This window comes from Notolabrus celidotus, chromosome 9 (genome assembly GCF_009762535.1).
Source record: "Notolabrus celidotus isolate fNotCel1 chromosome 9, fNotCel1.pri, whole genome shotgun sequence".
In the NCBI taxonomy this organism is placed as follows: Eukaryota; Metazoa; Chordata; class Actinopteri; order Labriformes; family Labridae; genus Notolabrus; species Notolabrus celidotus.
Genome location: NC_048280.1, coordinates 26924996 through 26944436, shown reverse-complemented (window position 1 = coordinate 26944436; position 19441 = coordinate 26924996). Strand labels below are relative to the sequence as shown.

General features: G+C 43.0%; 1 protein-coding gene across 2 annotated transcripts in view; it reads left to right on the top strand.

Annotated features, from left to right (window-relative positions):
• rimbp2 (RIMS binding protein 2) overlaps positions 1–18484 on the top strand; it is a 108250-nt gene extending 89766 nt beyond the window's left edge. For both annotated transcript variants that reach the window (XM_034692358.1, XM_034692357.1), the window contains 11 exons: positions 253–918; positions 1341–1490; positions 2633–2794; positions 6273–6381; positions 6882–7007; positions 8370–8551; positions 8694–8862; positions 9335–9438; positions 11211–11282; positions 14986–15120; positions 18124–18484. In XM_034692358.1, coding sequence (XP_034548249.1) covers positions 253–918; positions 1341–1490; positions 2633–2794; positions 6273–6381; positions 6882–7007; positions 8370–8551; positions 8694–8862; positions 9335–9438; positions 11211–11282; positions 14986–15120; positions 18124–18321 — 2073 coding nt within the window. In that variant the 3' untranslated portion in view covers positions 18322–18484. The remainder of the gene's footprint in view (positions 1–252; positions 919–1340; positions 1491–2632; positions 2795–6272; positions 6382–6881; positions 7008–8369; positions 8552–8693; positions 8863–9334; positions 9439–11210; positions 11283–14985; positions 15121–18123) is intronic.
• Positions 18485–19441: the final 957 nt, after the last annotated feature.

Below are 19441 nucleotides of genomic sequence, written 5' to 3'. Positions count from 1 at the left end.
TGACAGGGATATGATTGTAACTGGCCTGGTGCTGGTGCTACAAATAAGTCCAAAGTTATTCAGCTTATTATTTTGTATTTCAGTATACACACATCTGTTTTGAATAATAGCAGTGTCTTTTTCTGCCAAAGATGAAGGAGCTACACATGCATGTAGTAGTCTCTGCACAATGGTTTCAAAGTAAGAACTGATGTATAAGTAACATATTTAACAGCTCTTTGGTAAGGACTCTTTGGTTCTTTGTGAATGCAGGTAGCAGAGGTCTTATACCCAACAGCAGACTATGCGAGTGTGGAGTTAAACAGGATTCAGTGTCTGGAAGCCCGGGAACTTTTTGTAAGGACGTTGTCGACACAAGGCGAGTCCCAGGACTCGCCCATGGCGGTCATCCCGCACAATCTTTTGGGCTCTCCTCACCTGTCCCGCAGGACCGCTAGTCACTCTATTTCCCATCCACAGTCCCAACCAGTGCACTCTCAAACTCACCCTCCTTACCCGTCGACGTACCCACCAAATCACCCTCAGCCGCAGGTTCAGCCTTTGCCTCGATCCCAACCCCACACGCTGCCACACTCGCAGCCCAGCCGCCAACCCTCTCCTCATACCCAGCCTCATACCCAGCCTCATATCCAGCCTCATTTCCAGCGTCACCCCATGCCCAAGTCCAAACCATTACTAAGTGCCAGAGAGCCAGAAACCAAAGAGCATGAGGTGCGGTCAACCCCGCACTGGGAGCGATCCCCCTCTCCGCTGCCTCCGATGCGTGGACCAAACCTGGAGCCGCCACACTTTCCACCACGACGGTCGCCCTCCCCTCAGAGGATCCTGCCGCAGCCTCAGGGAGTCCCCATCACAAACACCATCGCCAAGGCCATGGCCAGGGAAGCTGCCCAGAGAGTGTTTGCAGAGGGAAACCGGGTAAGTCTAAACAAAAATTTAACAGTATTCATCTCAACATGTGAGATGATCTAATAACGTTCCTGAGAACCAGCTTGCTTTAAAAATCTTTATCACAAGAAGTGTTAGTTCAAAATAAAACTGAACCATATTTTCAAAATCGTAACATTTAAAATGATATGATGCAGCAACTTTCATTCATCTCTTGCAGTTTGTCACGACTTGAATGTCACACATTAATAATGTAACAATTACCAGTCACGACAACAAACTACATATAAGGAATGCCTCACTTTTTGCCCACATTGACCTGGAAGTTAGATATTGATCTAAACATGTTGTGAAACTTTTTAACCAGGTTTATGAAAATTATAATTCAAGGATCAATGCCACCTAGTTAGCCCTATCATTTTTTTAAATTCAAGTGTCATATTTGTTTTCAGGTCGAGAAAAGAAACATATTCAGTGATCGAGGGAACGCCCTACATCCACTTAACTCTGACGAAGAGGAGGATGGCTATGATTCTCCTCATGCGAGGAGGAGAGGAGCCTCAGTAGATGAATTCCTCCGAGGCTCAGAGCTAGGTCGACAGGTAATTAAACCAAAACACAAGCAGTCCTGCTCATCTTATCAGTCAGTGTACCCCTCTTGCTTCTAGGACGAACATGTCGCAGCATTTGTGCAGCATTGCTTTGAGTGTGGGTTGGTTATTTCGGTTAGGTTTTGAATATAACTGAGAGGGAAAAGTGTTGACAAATGCCCTTAACAACTCACATAACTCTGTCAGCGTCTCAGTCTGGCGTTGATTTTTCTTGGGAATCAATGAGTGGCTGGACTCCCTGCTTTTGGCCTTAGTTAAATATGGTACATCCTTATTAAAGGCTGAAGGAAATTCTGTATGATGAGCAGCCAATTAGAGGTTACTGCTGCACTTTAATGGAGGTGTCCATCATTATTTGTGCTAATGAGGTTGTGCTGTGGTAGAAAAATAATGTAGACACCTTCCTTCATCACTGACTCTTGCTACAAAATCAGAAGTCAAGGACATGGTACACTTGGTCTCTGTAGTTCCCACTGTGAACTTTTACATGCTTTTAACACATTTTACACCATCATGCAGACCAAACTGAACCTGAATGTTCTTTTTGACTATTTATTGTAAAATCTAGTGAATAATATGCACTTCTAATACCTTTTTGTCTTTTAAAAAGTGAGCTGTGACAAATCTACAGTACAAAATGCATAGAAAGGTTTTGTATTGTGTTGTGGTAAGTGAGGCTAACGAGGGTAGTGGTGCCACTTTTGAACAGCATTTCTTGCTCATTTGGGCATAATCATGGATTTAAAGACAACAGTGGTATTCTCTAAAGTAAATCAACCTTGTGTAGAGCTGTTTGGATTGGAGAAGACCTCTTAATTTAAGACAACAAGTGACCAGCAGAGGGGGTTTGCGCAAGTCGAATTGGTTGCAGGCAGTGGGATAGTCGACAATGCTATCAACGCTACCATAGGCTGAGCCCATCTAGCGTACTGGTACCTTGCACGATTGCAAAAGCAGACAGCCCTAGAAAGAGCTTCATAGCTGCATAGAAACTCCACATTTCTGAATGCAGTAGTCCCATTTTAAAGAAGGAAGACAGTTCAAACACTTACCAGTAAATGCAAATCTTGACTCATTTCCTGACCTGATAAGATTATAACATTCTCTATTCCTCCTGTCTTGTCTCCTCTCAGCATCAGTATCATCACTACAGTCACAGTGAGGAGTACCACACAGAGAGCAGTCGAGGCTCTGACCTTTCTGACATAATGGAGGAGGACGAGGAGGATCTTTACTCTGAGATGCAGCTGGAGGAGGGTCGCAGGCGCAGTATCAACTCTCACAACACTCTAAAGGTACACGCAGCACACAGTCACTCTGTAGTGGACATGGGAGGGGGGAGTAGAGGGAAATTCATTGGGGGAGGGAGGGAGGGATAGTCCTGCTCTCTCTCTTACAGGCTCTACATCCAGGCCCGCTGTGGCTTTGCCCGGCTGAGTGCTTCCTGCCTCGCGTCAGCTGAGTCAGCCTCCCAGCCCCAGTCCCAGTCCCAGTCCCAGTCCCAGTCCCAGTCCCAGTCCCAGTCCCAGCCCCAGCCCCAGCCCCAGCCCCAGCCCCAGCCTGCTCCTCCACCCCACCCCTCCAGCACCGCTTTACTCATTTAAGGCTGAGCTCATGGGAATGGCTATGTATATAACTGTAGAGCATGCAAGAGGGGACGGCTGTTAATGAAAAGCAGAATGTGTTTTCAGGTTTGGGTGCATTTTGATTCTCTTTATACTTTGACGAAGAAGTCTTCCAAATGTTATGATGAGACACTGTAGTGCAAAGTTTAATACACTGTACTGTATCAAAGGGTCATGGCATTTTAAGTGGGAATCTCATTTAAGTGAGTACTTAAATGGAAATATTCACTTTTGTTTATGTCTGTCATGTCCTGAAGTTTGATTTTTTTTTGTACTGTGGATATAGCTGTTAACATTGTTAGTACATGATCCTGTTTTCATTTGGTCCGTCGTAAGGGATGTGTGGATGTAAAGCCAGTCTGCCATCACTAAAGCACCATGTTATGAGAGTGGGAGGAACAGCAGTGGATGATTGTTTCTCTGTGTTACAGCAGACTTTGACATCAGAGATTAACACAAAGTCACTGCAGAATGGATTAAATGATTGCTGCTTTGTATCTGTACAGTAATGTGCTGTTGATCAGGGCTATCTATTGGTATATTTACTCTTCAAATACACCAATACTGCATCCATCTTCTCTTCACCATTCGTTTGTAACTCACTGTTGCATATTTTCCATGCCCCGTATATTTCTGTAAAACATTACTATATCTCCCAAGGTATGTGAAGTCATGATTTGTGTGTTTGAGTTAGGTATTGCTAAGTTAAAAGTTAAAGATGAATTGTCAGGTTTTCCTCTGCTGTTGTATTTGTGAGCTTACAGACGAGAGCTGCTGATGTGTTGCTACATTTGAAATGTGTTAATATAGTTTGCCCTAGCAGCAGATTCCTTCATTCATTCAGCCTCATATTCATTTTTTAAGCTGTTTTGAAGATTAATTTATTCATTTCATCCTCACCAATGTTTTACTAATCCCTCACCTGTGGCACAAATAAATCCTGTCACTTACTTTTTGTTCAGATGTTTTTAATTTCTTACCAGTGAAATTATTTTTTCCACATTTAACCCTCGTGCCCACCCTGTTTATCAGATTGCTCCATATTTGAGCCTTCACAGATTCCTGTTCAGAGCATGCCATTTCCTCCTCACGGAATGAGACTGCATGTTTTACTACATTGCCACAAATAACTAATTCTGTCTTTATTTTGTCTTTTTTCCCCCATTTGTTCTATTCACATACTGTGTTGTTTCCTGCCTGTTCTAAAACCTTCGAAAAACTTTTCAACCCCCTTCACAAAATCTAAACTGAACCTTTTGAATAATACTGACTGTAACTGAACTGTGAAATTGTGGGACCTGATCATGACTGAAGGCTTATTACAAGCGTCAGGACTTAGCTGAGGAAAGAGACTGCTGGGACCTCCAGAGGGAAGTGGTAAAACAGAAGTCCCTCCGCAGCAAGCGGCTCCACAGCATCCCAGAGGTGGCTGAGGAAGAGTCGGACTGCATGGACGGCATGGGCCAGCGCATTTGCTTTGAAGACGGTGGGCGGCCGGGGACGCCGCACACCCAGAGGAGGATGTACCCCCAGAACAATCACATGCCCCCTAGCAAGAACTCCCGCTACCTGCAGCGCCAGCGCTCCTCCCCTCGCTTCACTGACAGCCGCTACTACTACAGCGCAGACGACCGCAGCATAGGAAGACTCAACCGCCAGAGCACCAAGAGTCCTGACAGCGGATTGGACTGCGGTAGTGAGGAAGAAGGCTCTCTGGGCCGAAGTCATCGAGGGTATTATTCTCAGGGGAGCCCCATGCGGGGGCCAGTGCACTTCATCCACTGTGAGGGCCCAGTAGAGAGGCGTGCGCTGGCTCTGGGCCGCAAAAGAACTCTAACCCGGCAGTGCAGTATAGAAGAGGAGTATCCACGGACTTCAGCCATATCTGTACACACAGGTGACTTTAGGAACAGGGAGCACTTTGGGCCTGGACGAGGGACCCGAGAGCGTAACTACTCCAGGGAAGCAGCCCTGAGCGAGGGCAGGCTGAACGAGCTGGACAGGGTCTATTACAGCCCCCACAGGGAGGCTAGGACCCACTCTATGTCCAGGCTCAGCCGGGACCAGCCGCTGGTGTGTGATTCAGACTTTCTGCTGTACTTTTCATCAGCAAGCTGCTGTCATCCTTAATGTTGTCTGTTTTTCTTTATGACCCCTCCCTCCCCCCTCTTCTTTATTTGGCATTTTAGTATCACATGTTCATGGTCGGTCTCATTTGATGTTTTCTTTGTGTGAATTATGTTGTTTGTATTCAGAATGTCAGGTGGATTTTGAAGTATAGCTTTCTATTACCTAAAGGCCATTTAATCAAAGTTTTGACTTCTCATGTCTTTGAGGGGAGAGGTTCATTCAGAGGAAAGTGTCTGTGCAGTTCATGGGGACATGTTGCTCCCTTATCTTCTTCCCCTTCCCCCTCTGCCAGCTGCCAGCCTCATCTGCTCTTCATTATGTGTCGCCCTCTAGAGCTGAAGCAGTGACCCTGCACCTCCTGCTTGGGGCTTTATTTCAGCACTTCCTGCTTCTCATTGCTTCACATTCAAAATAAGGGTCAAGACTCAGACAGCTTTCCATATTCATTTAGTCTTTGAGCCATTCTCATCCTTTCTTGCTTTCCTTTTTTCACTTGTTTCAGTAAAAAACAAATGGTTTGTTTTTTCTTTATTTTCTGTTTTTCAAACGATTTGGTTGTTATTTTAAAGAAGCAGCGGGCTGAGGCTAATAGCTGTGCTCATCTAACCACATATGTATCCATTCTATCTACTATTCCTCTTTTTTCATCTCATCCACTTTTATTCTTCTTTACCTGTCCTTTGCTTTTTGTTCTCATACAGGAGCTGACATGCACAGAACAAAACAAACCAAACAAATGGTCTTTAGCTAAACATCTGACCCTTCCTTACCCCCAGTCCATGTTGTTGTGTTGAGGTTGATTTCATTTAAAGGTTTTTTTGGGTTCTTTTCTTGTTTTGTGGATTTTCTTATTATTTTGCCTTCCTAAGGACAAATGGAAGCCACAACATTTGCTCTTATGGTTTTTAGTTGTTTTAACAGGAATGTGGGACTCTTTGATTTATTTTATATTTAGCAGTTATCTCATTGCATGTGTTATGTAATTCTAACCTCTCTTCTATTGTTTTTCAATCTAAAGATCATTGGGAACTCATCATCACATGGAAACGCTGATCGTCTGGAACACTCAGGGAGGAGGCTGGTTCACATTGGCACCCCTCCTCAGCAGCGGCCCATCCCATCCATTGGTTAGTGAGGTCACCACATGAGGAGACGCCTCATCCCCACCTGCAGGGCCACTGATGTTTGTGCTATTTATGCCATGTGTTTCCCTTACCCATGTGAGCTGAGCTGTACATCTCTCCCATAGAGCTTAAACAACCACGTAGACCCTTATTTTGTGGGGTGTTTGCACACCCTTTAGCTCTTCATCCTCACCAGCTGGAATCGCCAGATGTTCACATGCAGTTTTGCAGGAAAGTTCTTCCAGATACCATCCCTATGCCTTTGTTTACTGTGGCTTAACATGTTAACATGACCACCCAATTTAACCACCCCGCAACAGTGCAAGCATTGCTGTTTTACACCCAGTGACTCCAGAGTGAAACTTGTTGCCTTGTACACCCTTCCACCTCAGGGCAACCTCATCATCCTACTGTATCAGCATGAGTGAATGGGCCATGGGGTAGACCAGAGTGTGTGTGCGGGGGATCTCTGACCGTAACGTTGTGATTGGTGTCTTCTGTAGAGATCACCATGGACAGTAACAGTGAGGGGAGTGAGGGGAACCTCTCACCCGTCAAGGAGGATGTTAACTATGGCAGTGTAGCTCGGCGCAGGATATGGCGATCTTTGTCCTCAGAGGATCAATATGGTATGTGGTGCAGCTTCTCTCCCAGGTGACAATTCAACTTGAAAGGTCAGAAAAAGGCCAAAAATGCAGTAACATCATGATGGTGGACAGTTAGCTTCTTTGTTTAGCTTAACTTAGCTTAGCTGAATAAAGCTGACGGGGGAAGACAAGACTGGCCACTTTTCCCGTTGCTGGAGAATGAAAACCCCTTCCCTGTATGTACTCCTACACCCCCCAATCCCAAGAAACCCCAACTCACTCACTCTCCCCATTCACCCTCCATAACCAGACCACTCTCCCACCTCAACCACCACCTTAACCCCACCCTCCTCTCCCATGATTTTCCCCCATCTCCTTCTTTCCTTCTCCTCCCCGCCTTCATGAGCCAGCAGCTCGTTTGATGTTTATTTTGCATGACCCATTTACAGTACAGTGAGAAGGAAAGACACATTAGTGGATGAGTTGTTGCATTCTTGCCTTGTTGGAATCACTTGGTTGCACTTTCATTGACTCCGCTGCCATCAAAATCTAACACATTTAACACCAGTGGAGCACATGTTGCATATCTGAAAAAGCAGTTGCTTAGGTCAGTACTGGTTGCATTATCTCTGAGCCATTATCCAGACTTACAACCTGCCATTGAAACATTTAACATGGTGATCCATGGGAAGCATGGGGAACTGATATCAGGTTCATCCCTTCCCCCTCACTGTCCCTGATATCTGCGTTGCCAGGACCTGCTGGGGCATTTGATGTGTTATGTTCCCTGGGAGCGTGCCTCCTTTGCCCTTTTTTTCGCTGCACATTATTTCCAGATGTGGCCTTGTAAGCATGAAAGCACACCTGCATTTGATGTGGGAATGCTCTCCTCGTCATGTCTATTCCCAGGAAAGCATGCATGTCGATCAGCCTCTGTGAGATAAGGCAGTGAAACAGCAATGAACAGTAGTGCAGTCTTACTTGTGTCCTCCTGGTGTGCACAGTCATTCGGTTTCCCTTGCACCCCAACAAACTGCTTGACCTGTTTCCTGTCTGTGCTGTGCTGTACTTTGTTATGATGTTCAGTGACTGTCACGCCAGAAAACAGAGATGTGTGAACGAAGAACCCTGCTGTGCTACCATTGTAGAGAGTGATTATTCTAAAAGCATCTTGTTCTTTAAGTGCTTAACCTCAGCAGGAGACTTTTTTTCAAACCAAAAGAGATGAAAAACTGTAAAGAAAAATTACAGCATTCGATCCCCGGCTCTTTTTTCACACATCCATCTCATCGCCCTCTCCCCTGTCAGCTCTAACAGAGAGACATCTTCTGCTCTCATTGCCTCTACAGCCAGCGTGGCTGTATAAGGCTGGTAGTAGCAGCAGAGGCCTCCTCTATGTTTCAGACGGTTATGGCGTGCGCAGGCAAGGGCGAGGACGGCGATCCCTGGATTACTATGATGAGTCGGAGCCAGATGAGCTGATCCGAGTGTTTGTGGCGCTGTTTGACTACGACCCCATGTCCATGTCTCCCAACCCTGATGCTGCCGATGAGGAGCTTCCGTTCAAGGAGGGCCAGATCATCAAGGTGATGGTTTGACTATAAGACACCACCCAGAATCTCTTACACCTCACTCTCTTATGCTTTGTATCTCTCAAAAACATTTAAAATAACATATGAATAATTAACTTCTGATTTTCTGTGTCTTTCCTCTTTGGTATATTTCCAGGTGATTGGTAATAAAGACACAGATGGCTTCTACAGGGCAGAGATCAGAGATCGAGTGGGTCTGATCCCCTGTAACATGGTCTCTGAGATCCAGACGGAGGATGACGACATGATGGACCAGCTCCTCAAACAGGGTTTCCTGCCCCTCAATACTCCTGTGGAGAAGTTAGGTGAGACTTTTATTTTACTACAGATGTACCTGCCTCCTTTTCTTATTCTCCTCTTCTGTGGTCCTTCTCTTTCTGGTAAACTTGCTGCTCTACTGAACTGTCTATTACTGACTGTTCTCCTTTCCACTGCTCTCCTGTGTTTCTCTGCTTTCCTGTGAAGTGAACTGTGACCGTTTCAAAGATGGCCGCTCGATAAATCGCAGATCCAGAAAGTCTAAGAGAGGTCTGTGTACAGTGAGATGCTTTCTCTGCTCTTTGCTTTATCTTCACTTCTTTTTCTCAACTCCTCATCACCCTCACCGATCTTTGAATATCCACTATCAGCCGCTTTGCTCTGACTAACTTCTTTGAATAAAAGAGCCGTTCATTCTGAAACTGCCTTGCCTGTATCTTCACTGATCATCACATCTCACTGAGAAGTTTTAAATACTTCCCACTAATCAGCCTTTTTTTAAACTGTGACTCTTCATAGAGAGGAACAGGCGGAGTGGCCGACAATATCCAATGTCAACAAGGAGGATGGTGGCTCTGTACGACTATGACCCTCGAGAGAGCTCCCCGAACGTTGATGTAGAGGTACTGTCCTCTTCTGGATCCAGCTTTGGACTTTGTGTTGATCGTTTTCTGTCACCATCATCATGTTTAACTGATTACATGAAAGCTGTCAAAGTGCAAAATGTTAGAAAGATATGTTAAATGTTGTATATCAAGAATCAAAAGGAACAGTTTAGGCATTATTCCATCTGTTGCTGAGCATCAGTAAAGATTAAAACTGTAAATTCTTTGTTTTTATGTCATGGCAAGACAACAAATAAGCCCATCAGAACCTCTAAAGCTTTCTATTTCTCTCAATATATCTTATGTGTTTAATTTGTACAAAAACGTGTCTGTATAAACAACAGTTTTCATTGTCATCACATCATCATGCACGACAAACGTGTCAAAAGCGACTGGCTCTGCAAGAATACCAACCATTTTTTAAACAGAGATGTAAACATAGGACCTGTCAGACAGAGCTCTGCATACATGGACGATCCATTCACACATTTAAACCAGTCAGATGAAGCCCTCGACATCCATCAGCTACCCCTGGATAAATAAGTGACGATTTGTTTGTCACTAAGAGTGTAAGCCTCTTAATGCCTGAGGAAAGAGAGACAGAGGAGTAAGGAAGTCCTGATTGATGAAGACCCTCATGAAAAAGAACAGTGCTTCTGCTGTTTGGAAGAATTTGGGGTCAGGAGAGACAACATCTTAAAATCACAGAAAAATATGCAGCAGAGAGTCGTAGGCCTGTAAATGATGGTTAATTCTCACACTATTATGTTCTTTTCATTTCCTCATGTCACGCAGGCCTGATTTTTAGGTTTAATGGAGATATATGACAGGAATGGCGAGTAAGAACAGTCCATGCTTAGGCCCTTTGTACCTTCAGTTTTTGTACAGGTTGAATGAGATATAATGTGATGAATAGTAAACATTAGTAGTGCTGGTCGGCTGTTTTCTTAAATCCCTTTCAGCCAGGCGAGCTAAGCTCATATCTCCTAGCAGTATTTTCATAGTGACGCCCAGATATGAGTGGTCATGTCTTCTTATTTGACTCTAAACAAGATGATGTTAAATCATGCCTTAAATTTTGATTCAGGGTATATGTGTGTTCAGAGTTGAGGTTGAGTTAGCGGTAACAGTTAGCACTGTGTAAGCTAGAGGATTGAATTACTTTCCCGTGCTGTTCTTTTTGCCCTCCCCCCGTTTACTTACTCTCACCTTTCCATTGGCATTGCCACCGACACAGTATGAGGGCAACAGACTGAATGAGGAGGTGAGTGAGGGTGAGAGGGGTACACTACTGTCTGCTCTGTGTGTGTTTCCTCCCCCGTTTGTCGGACTGCAAACGAGGAGGCGGGCCTGGATGAAGGGCCACGGCCCTCTGTCCCTGGTGGTCATGACACAGCCCCTCATGCATTGCCTGAGCCAGCATCTCCCCTCCTCGGTTTGGTCTTTTGTGTCGACCTGTCTCCTACATACTGTACATTACACTATGTCTGGTTTTGTGTGGTTTGGCCGGTCCCATAGGACAAATGTGCCACGTGTGTTGCAATCCTGTCTTCAAAGATCCAACAGTTGATGCATTTACAGTTGCAACAGTCCACCTGTATAGACTGAATTGACACTCGTGTTTATGATGCATCATATTGATTTGGAGAAAGAAGCACAGCATTTCAAACTCATCAACACCTAGTAGTAAAGTTGATGTGTTGTAAAGTATTCAGCTCACTTTAATTACAGTAAACAAGAAGAGAAGTCATCCGATCAATCAATCTGAAGTCTCTCTTTTTCTTTGACAGGCTGAGCTGACTTTCTGTGCCGGTGATGTCATTACAGTTTTTGGTGAAATTGATGAAGACGGCTTTTACTATGTAAGTATCCAACATTTCTACTTAAACATAATTATAAATCCTGACTGTCATGATGTTATGAATACATTTATTTTTGCTTATCAGTGTCAAGTTTGTCCTTCATGTTGGTTAGTTCATATATTTAAAGCTGTTTTTACACTTATATTAAAACTGTTAAGAGTGAAATATTTCTAAGCCGTGGCACGGACTTAGCGTAATGTTTAAGTTGCGAATCCATTCTCAGCTTCCTTCCAGCATGTCATTCCCCCACTCTCTCCCAGTTTACTATGCTATCCACTGTCCTCTCCTCTATCAATAAAGGTGTAACCCCCCCCCCCAAATAAAATGCTGAACTCCAACAACCAACTTTAGCTTTAGTTTTTAGCATTTGTAAAAAAAACAAAAACTAGTTGAACTATTCTTAGCTTAGACAGTTAACTCCTAAAAATCTGATATAACACTAGCTAGTCATGAGAAACTTACTTTTGCCTAACCCTGACATAATACACAATCTTCTATCATCTTATTTTTAAAAATGTATAAAGTGTATAAGCTGCTGTTATCATTGTAAACTACATGTGTAAAAGAATGGATTTCATTGGATCTGTTAAAACTTTTAATAACTGGGGATTAACGAATAGTCAATAGTGAAGTGTGGGAAAAACTACGTGCACTTGCACACTCCATCTGAGGTAGACCTCAACGAACTGTTGGTCGAGTTCTCTGCTGGTGAGTAAACAAACACAGCTTGGGCTGAAGGCCTCCCTCCCTGAGAAAGATGTGCCAGACATCAGCTTGGACATTGTGTTATTACAGTAACAGTATACCTGTGGCACTGAGTCAACAGACTAAGAGGACATCCCCTCTTTCTCACTGTGTTTCCAGCTAAGGGACTGGAGATGGCTGGAGACTTAGAAACTGTAGTGCCGCTCAGGTATTTCACTTTAGTTAACGGGAGTTAAAGGGATAGTTCAGTTCTTTGAAGTGAGGGATCCCAGTCTGCTCAGCCCCTTTGTTGTGAAAGCGATGGAGAACAGACACAGAAGCTAAGCTAACAGCTGCTACAGACAGGAACAGCCCTACCACGTAATGTAGCTAAGTTTAGTGTTAGCTGTATATGAATAATATTCAGCATTTATTTTGCTGTCAGAAAGTCCATACGTGTTCTTCTTGCTCTGCGTCGCTTGGTATCCCAGCATGCTTTAAAAAGCAAATTGAAGGTTGCAGTACACAATGAATAGGGGTGAACTTTCAACCATGCCTGTCCCCTGTCAGTGTGTATTCAGTGTCTGTTGGGCCTTTCACTCAAGCCCTGCGCCTTGACCAACTGTTAAGATGTGGTATGAGCTCCCCTCTGGAAGACAGTTGTTCCTACTGTAGCCTGTTTGGTGGACTGGGCCCTCAGGGGTACAGCTGTGGCTAGTTTTGTCGGACAGTTAAGCTCCTGGCTTCTACGTGAATTTGTAAGATTTGCAGCATTCCTCTGCTGATGGCTGATCCATCCACAACTAGAACAAACAGCTGCATGCTGTTGTAAGGTCACATTAATTAGCTATGGCTCTGCTGTTGAGTGTTGTTGTGATAATTCAAAGTACTGGGGCATCATCCATTAAAACCCTGTGGGTCTATAAATAGCAGGCGTTAAAGGCATGTTTCAGTGCTCTTCATTGGATGTTGCTGCAGAAGCTGCTGGATGAAAGTCTCTCTGTTTCTATGATCACGGCTGTTATGTCTGCCTGACACATTGGCTTTGATGGAGTGACACAGGCACTAAACCTCTGGCCATGTGTTCCCCAAAGAGAGTCTGCTGGCTGAGCCCTGTGGGATTTGGCATTAGTACTGGAGACTCTTTGTGGTCCCACTTTAGAGCCCACTGAGTTTACAGATATCATTCTTTTTTTTTTTCATACAAGAGCACACTGCTTTTCTTTTTGACCTCCGCGAAGGAAGAAGACAACCTTGAACCTTCTTGTGCGTCCGTCTAATAACCAGTTCACTTCAGAGAGCCCCAGGGTGACAGCACTTGCCTGGGGCATATTTGTCCAAGTTAATCCCTGCATCTTGTGGCTCTGTGACTTTTGAGCCCTCGAGCTTTGAGCATCTCCTCCTTTATCTGAAAGCAGAAGAGGTTCTATTGTGGCCTGAACATGTGTAGTGCAGTGTGCCTGTTTAGATTACACTTCAATGTGACCAAGAAGTCAAGAAGGTATAGTTCACTGTTCTTTTTCCTTCAAGAGAAGTTGAAATTGTACTTTGGCAAGACAAAATAAATATTGGGTTTTAATATTCTGGCCCACAGTAGTTTAATAGTAGTGCAAAGTGATAGATACTTTATTAATCCCTTGTGGGAAATTGCACCACTACAGCCAGTCAAGACACAGCATCAAGTTTTTACTAGACAGAGAAACATTTAACATGATGTAGGAATTTACAATAAAACTAGTATCTAGAGCAGACTAAAAATGTGCTATTTCACAATAAAAGTTAACAGAAAATGTAATAAAAATTCCAATTTGAAAAAGTGTACAGTGTGCAAAGTTTTAAAATTGAAATGTATAGAAACCTAAAGACCCCGATATATATATCAAAAATATACAAAGAATAATTGAATATACGAATATATGTAAACAGAGTTACAGCTGATCCTGTGCGTGAGGGTCTGTTGTCTTTACTCCTGATTATGAAACAGCTGTGGAGTTGGTGTGTGGGGTTTCTCAGGATGGACTTCAGTTTTGAAACCTAGTGAATGCAGTCCATTTCAGTCCCAATGATGTAGCTGGCATTCCTGATGAGTTTATTGATTCTGTTCTAGTCTAATGTGCAAGCATCCTCCCCCCAGCACACCACACCAAAGAACAGGACATTGGCTGCTACAGTCTGATTAAAGGTCCGCAAAAGAGGCCTTGGCCTTCTTAGAAAGTAAGAACAACGTTATCATTTTTTGGTGGGTGGCTGGAGACAAGTTCTACCTCTCTACCTTGTGTAGTAACTGGTGTTGATTTGGGCCTCCTCAGCTACTAAACCTGTGTACGCTGCAGGTCTAGTCTTTGATTTGTTGTGACAGTAAACAGAATATGCAGCTACTATTCATTTCTTTATGAACTCTGGTCCAGCTGTTGACTTTCACAGCTACTGTGTCCTGTTTTGTTGTCAGCTGTAACGGTGAAATGTCCTTGATTAGCTGCCCTCCTCATTTCCATGTGAATGGAGGTTTATGGGTTTTGTAGTCCAACCCTTCAACTGCTTAAATTACAGACGCAACATGAAGTGGAAGTGATTTAAAAATGGCGACTAAATAATAAGAGCAGATTGTGATTGATCATCCTGGAGAATCTTGTATTTTAAAAAAATGGGTGGCTGTGGCTCAGTAGTAGAGTGGGTCGTCTCTCAAACAGATAGTTGGCAATTCGATCTCAGCTCCATCAGTCACATGCCGGAGTGATTAGTTGTAGCAGCCTCTTCCATCAGTGTGTGGTTCAACGGTGAATGCGACATGTAGTCTGAGAGTGCTTTGAGTGGTCTGAAAGACTAGAACATTGGGAATACAGACTGTAAGCACCCATCTGTAAAGCAGTAGCCCCCCCTCCACTTTTCAACTCCATCACAGCATTTATTTGAAATGTTTAAGAGTCCCTGAAGTAGAGTGTGAAATATGTGAACACAGGGTGTAACTGGAGTGAAATACAGCAGGTTAACTCTCTCACTGCACTTGTGTTCTCCTCAGGGCGAGCTCAATGGACACAAGGGACTTGTTCCTTCCAACTTTCTAGAAGAAGTGCCTGATGATGTAGAGGTTTTTCTCACAGACTCACCATCTCGATACCCCCAGGACACTCCAGCACGGATAAAGACCAAAAGGGTACATGCTCCTTCGCAGTACTAGCCCTCTGTCATCCATTTACTCTTTTCAGTTCCCTCTATTTCCTTTAGTTTGGTGTGTGTGTGTGTGTGTGTGTGTGTGTGTGTGTGTGTGTGTGTGTGTGTGTGTGTGTGTGTGTGTGCGTGTGCGTGTGCGTGTGCGTGTGCGTCTCATTGAAGTACAATGGGATTCTGACTTTGGAGCATTACACTGTAAATAAATAGATGTCTAAGATCTATGAAAAAATAAATCTTTAAGACTTATACTTGACAGAGGTACTTTTATTTTTCATGTTTACTGCTGTGAAAGGGGGGAAGTTGTGCATTGTATAATACATGGGTCTATTGTATTCATAAAGCATTCTCAATGAGAGTAAAACAGAGAGACTTTTTACTTGTTCTGTCATGTCTTGAAAACAGCTGTTAACACTTTTTGCACATGCATATTGAGCATTCTAACAGATGCTTTATGAATATATTCTGTGTTTGATCTCAAATAATTTCTTATAGAGTCCATTTTATTTAGTCAGTTTTGTTGTACTAAAAGATGAACTATGTAGTCTGTAGCTCAGCATGTTCTATAGTCCAGATGCATGACTTCTTGAACATTTTATATAAAGATAAGTCTAGTGTAGTTCAACTTTTTGTATCTGCTCCTGAACGCCTTGTTTTGTAAATTGCTTTCTTGTAAAGTAGCACGCAAAGGTCACTAAACCTATGTTGCCATCAGAGAATAATTTCAGAAGTAAATATTTATGAAATGTAAATATGTGATATGTTATTTTTATGTTGAAGAAATAATGCAATTGTTGATTGATTAATCGATGTCATCAGATGTTTACTTTCCTTGTCTTCTACTTTGCCATTGTCACAATGAAAACTATTGAAATGCCATCACCATATGTTTTTATTTCTTTTCCTCACCCGCTTGGCAAAACAGAAGAAGAGTGTTCATTTCACACCTTAAAGGCTCTGTTTCCGTCACGTAAGTGAGCAACTGAGGATACCACCATTACGCTCCCCTCGTCTAATGCAGATGACATGGGTCCCCTTAGTTTCTGGTATGCAACATGTGAACTCTAATATGACATTCCTTCAGTGCTGCTCTGTCTTTAGGTAGATTTAGGACTCGTCTTTGTTTCACCAAAACTCTGGATGATGTTTGTTTGTAGGAGATAGTAACCCCAGCCAATGCATTAGACAAGAAGTATGGTATCTTCAGTTGTTTCTCTGAGTGTTGTACATGACAATGTCCGTCTCCTGCAATAAGTCTCCTGCTGTAATTCATGGTAAGCTAAAAGGCCATAGTTGTTCAATTACCCTCAAAACGCTCTGTTAACGATAATAGTAGTAACACTTAGACTACTGTTGGTGCAGAATGGCATCCTGCTGTCTGGAGTGAAATCCAGAAGAGAAATATTCTATGCAAAAAACAAAAGAAAAAAGTTGAATGAAAGTTTTTTGATATTTTTTTGGTTGCTTTTTGCTCAAAGGTCTCAAATTTGAGCCTCTTTCTTTCACTGAAAGAACAATGTGAAATGTCAAAAAAATATAGGTATCAAATTTAATCAATTAGCACTTTTAATTTCAAAGAAGAGCTCATTTTAAACTGCCAACTTACAGCTTTAAAGCGAGACTGTGTAACTTCTGTTGAGCTGACAGACAGGTGATTATAAAAAATGACTCCACTGCTCATTAGCATTTATATAAAAGTTATACAGCAGCACAAGTAATGAAGATTAATCCAGCCTGGTAACTACTTACATTTGGGTCCATATGCTGCTGGTTACACCAAGTGAAGAGAATCACAGACTGTATAAAGAAGCACTGTGACGCCATATATATGTTTGTGAATCCCCTTTCAAATCTAGTATTCAGGCTTTCAGTATCTTGTTTTCTATTTTTTGGAACCACCACAATATTGCTCTTTGAAGACAGGGTGGATATCAAATATAACATTTTTACCTTGGTTGAGAGGTTGCTATAATAGGGACTTGTCAATCACAGGTTAAGCACACATGAAAACACACCCTGCTTTATACACAATTTCTATTTAAATTAGACAATAACTTTTAAAACCAACGTCGTACTGTACTGAAGGGGACATGTACTTTCCACTGAGCTCACAAACACTGTAAGAGAAGACGGGTATTTTCCCATCAGGGACCTCTTTTTGCAACTAGTGGAGTCGCCCCCTTCTGGCCATTCCAAGAATGCAGGTTTGAGGCACATTGGCTTCACTTTTGTAAGCAGAGGTTATCCTCAGTTCTTGTATACGGTCTGTTGGTTGTTCTTTGAAAAAGTGTGATCTGTTTCTCAAGAAGAATCAAAAAAACAATTATCTGTACGACAGAAGTTACGTCTCGCTTTAAACTCAATATAATAACAAATGATGAAGATGTGATAGATGCTGTGTTTGATCTATATCCACCAACACCATACAAATACAAACATAGCTTCTTATAAATGGAATCTTTAACCATCTATATACCAATTGAAGTGCAATTGAAAGAAGCCTTTTAGCTCATGATTACAGAAAAGGAATAGTGACCGGTAGTTTCTCTGTAACCCAGTTGTACCAGTAAAAATCCATATCCAGTATATCTGAGAGCCAGACATGTGGTTGTGATATAAATTTGTCCCAATGTGTCCCAAAATGCAAATGTATCTGTATATGTGAGAGAAACTGCCCCGCTTCTGTTGAGAAATGTTGTCATCTTACATTGATGTGGAAGTTAGTCAATGTCATGCTTTACCTCTGTGCTGTTGTAGCTTATTCATAGCAGCTTGATAAAAAAAAAAAAAAATACATGACAGGGGGAGTAAGGGAGGGAGGGTGTGTTTCTATGCACAGGACAACATCCAGGGGGGTAGACGTCAGAGCTATGGTGGCCCTACTGAGGCAGAAAGGACTAAAAGAGAAGGAGAGGAGTAGTGACTGAGGTGTGAGAGAGACGGTTGGCTTTTTAACACCCTCAACTGTCCCTTACGGGTCTCCCATTAGGTTCCATTGGAAAAATCCGCTCCGCCCAGAAGAGCTGCCTCTCCCACAGTGCGTCCACACATCCGCGGCTCCGGCCCTGCCACCGTGGGGCCCGGCAGCCCCATCAGGGCTCCACTGGACATGTACTCCTCCATACAGAGAAAGGGACTGCACTCCAAAGGGAAGGAACTATTGCAAGGACTGGGCGCTGTAAAATAATACGGAGAGTGTCATCCATAAAAAAAAGAGAAAGGAATCTAACACAGTGAACAGGTTGCATTTGTGAGCTCAGCAAATGCTTTATTCTTGTACATCTGTTGTAAACTAGAATATTTGTATTTTGTTAACAATATCCACAACATATTTTTAATCACATATTTCATTTAAGGGTCTCCAGACCTCATGGAGTCGGCAGATGAGTTTCTTACCTCCAGGTCTCCTGGCTGATGAAGTTCGGCTGCGGACAGAGACAGGGCTCGCAGCATTTTCCACGTTCCGGTCAGATGGGGCTAAATACACCACATAATGAGTCTGACCAGTGTCTCTGTGAAAATCAGAATGTCTTTCTAACACTGAGGGCTCAGTTTAACCTTTGAGTGTGATTAGTAACCGCAGAAAGAGACAGACTTGTTCCGGTTTGAGAGGTTTGCATGCTTTACTTCAGCACATTCCCTCCTGACCCCCTTTAGAGCGTGCTTAAGACGTGATGGGTTCAGTTTGGAACCTGGAGCATGCAGTACTTTCATACAGCGCCAGAGCACCGCTGTGCAGTATACTGTGACAAATCAGCAGAATTAACTCCTACTCCTCTGCCCTACTTAAACAACTGTGAGAGAGCCAAGTGTTCCCCCTCTACCATGTCAGACGCCTCCGAAACAAGCACATGCTCTACCTACTACAGGGTCTCTGCAGTCAAATCAGCCTGAATGGAAATGCCTCGTAGATCCAACCTCCATGTATTTGCCTTATTATCGCACAATGGTTCGTACTTTGTCCAGTAGAGCGTGCAGTTTTCATGCCTGCTATTCATTTTTGTTGTTGCTTCATAAAATAAGATCTGTTTGCAGACGTTCATCCTGACTTGTGGCGTGCAGGGTACTGTGTGACTGTCGTGATCTCCGTATGACCAGAGCTTACATATAACCGTCCAGTGATCATAATCGATACTTATGCCCGGAAAATAAATTATTTTTAATCTCTCAGAAAAGAAAGAAAAGGGCAAAAAAATAGAGACTTTATTTTTATTTGACTGTTTTTGCTGCCACACTGATGCACATCTGATATAAATGACTACTCTACTGAGGAATCAATGTTACATAAACAGATTAGAAATAGTTAC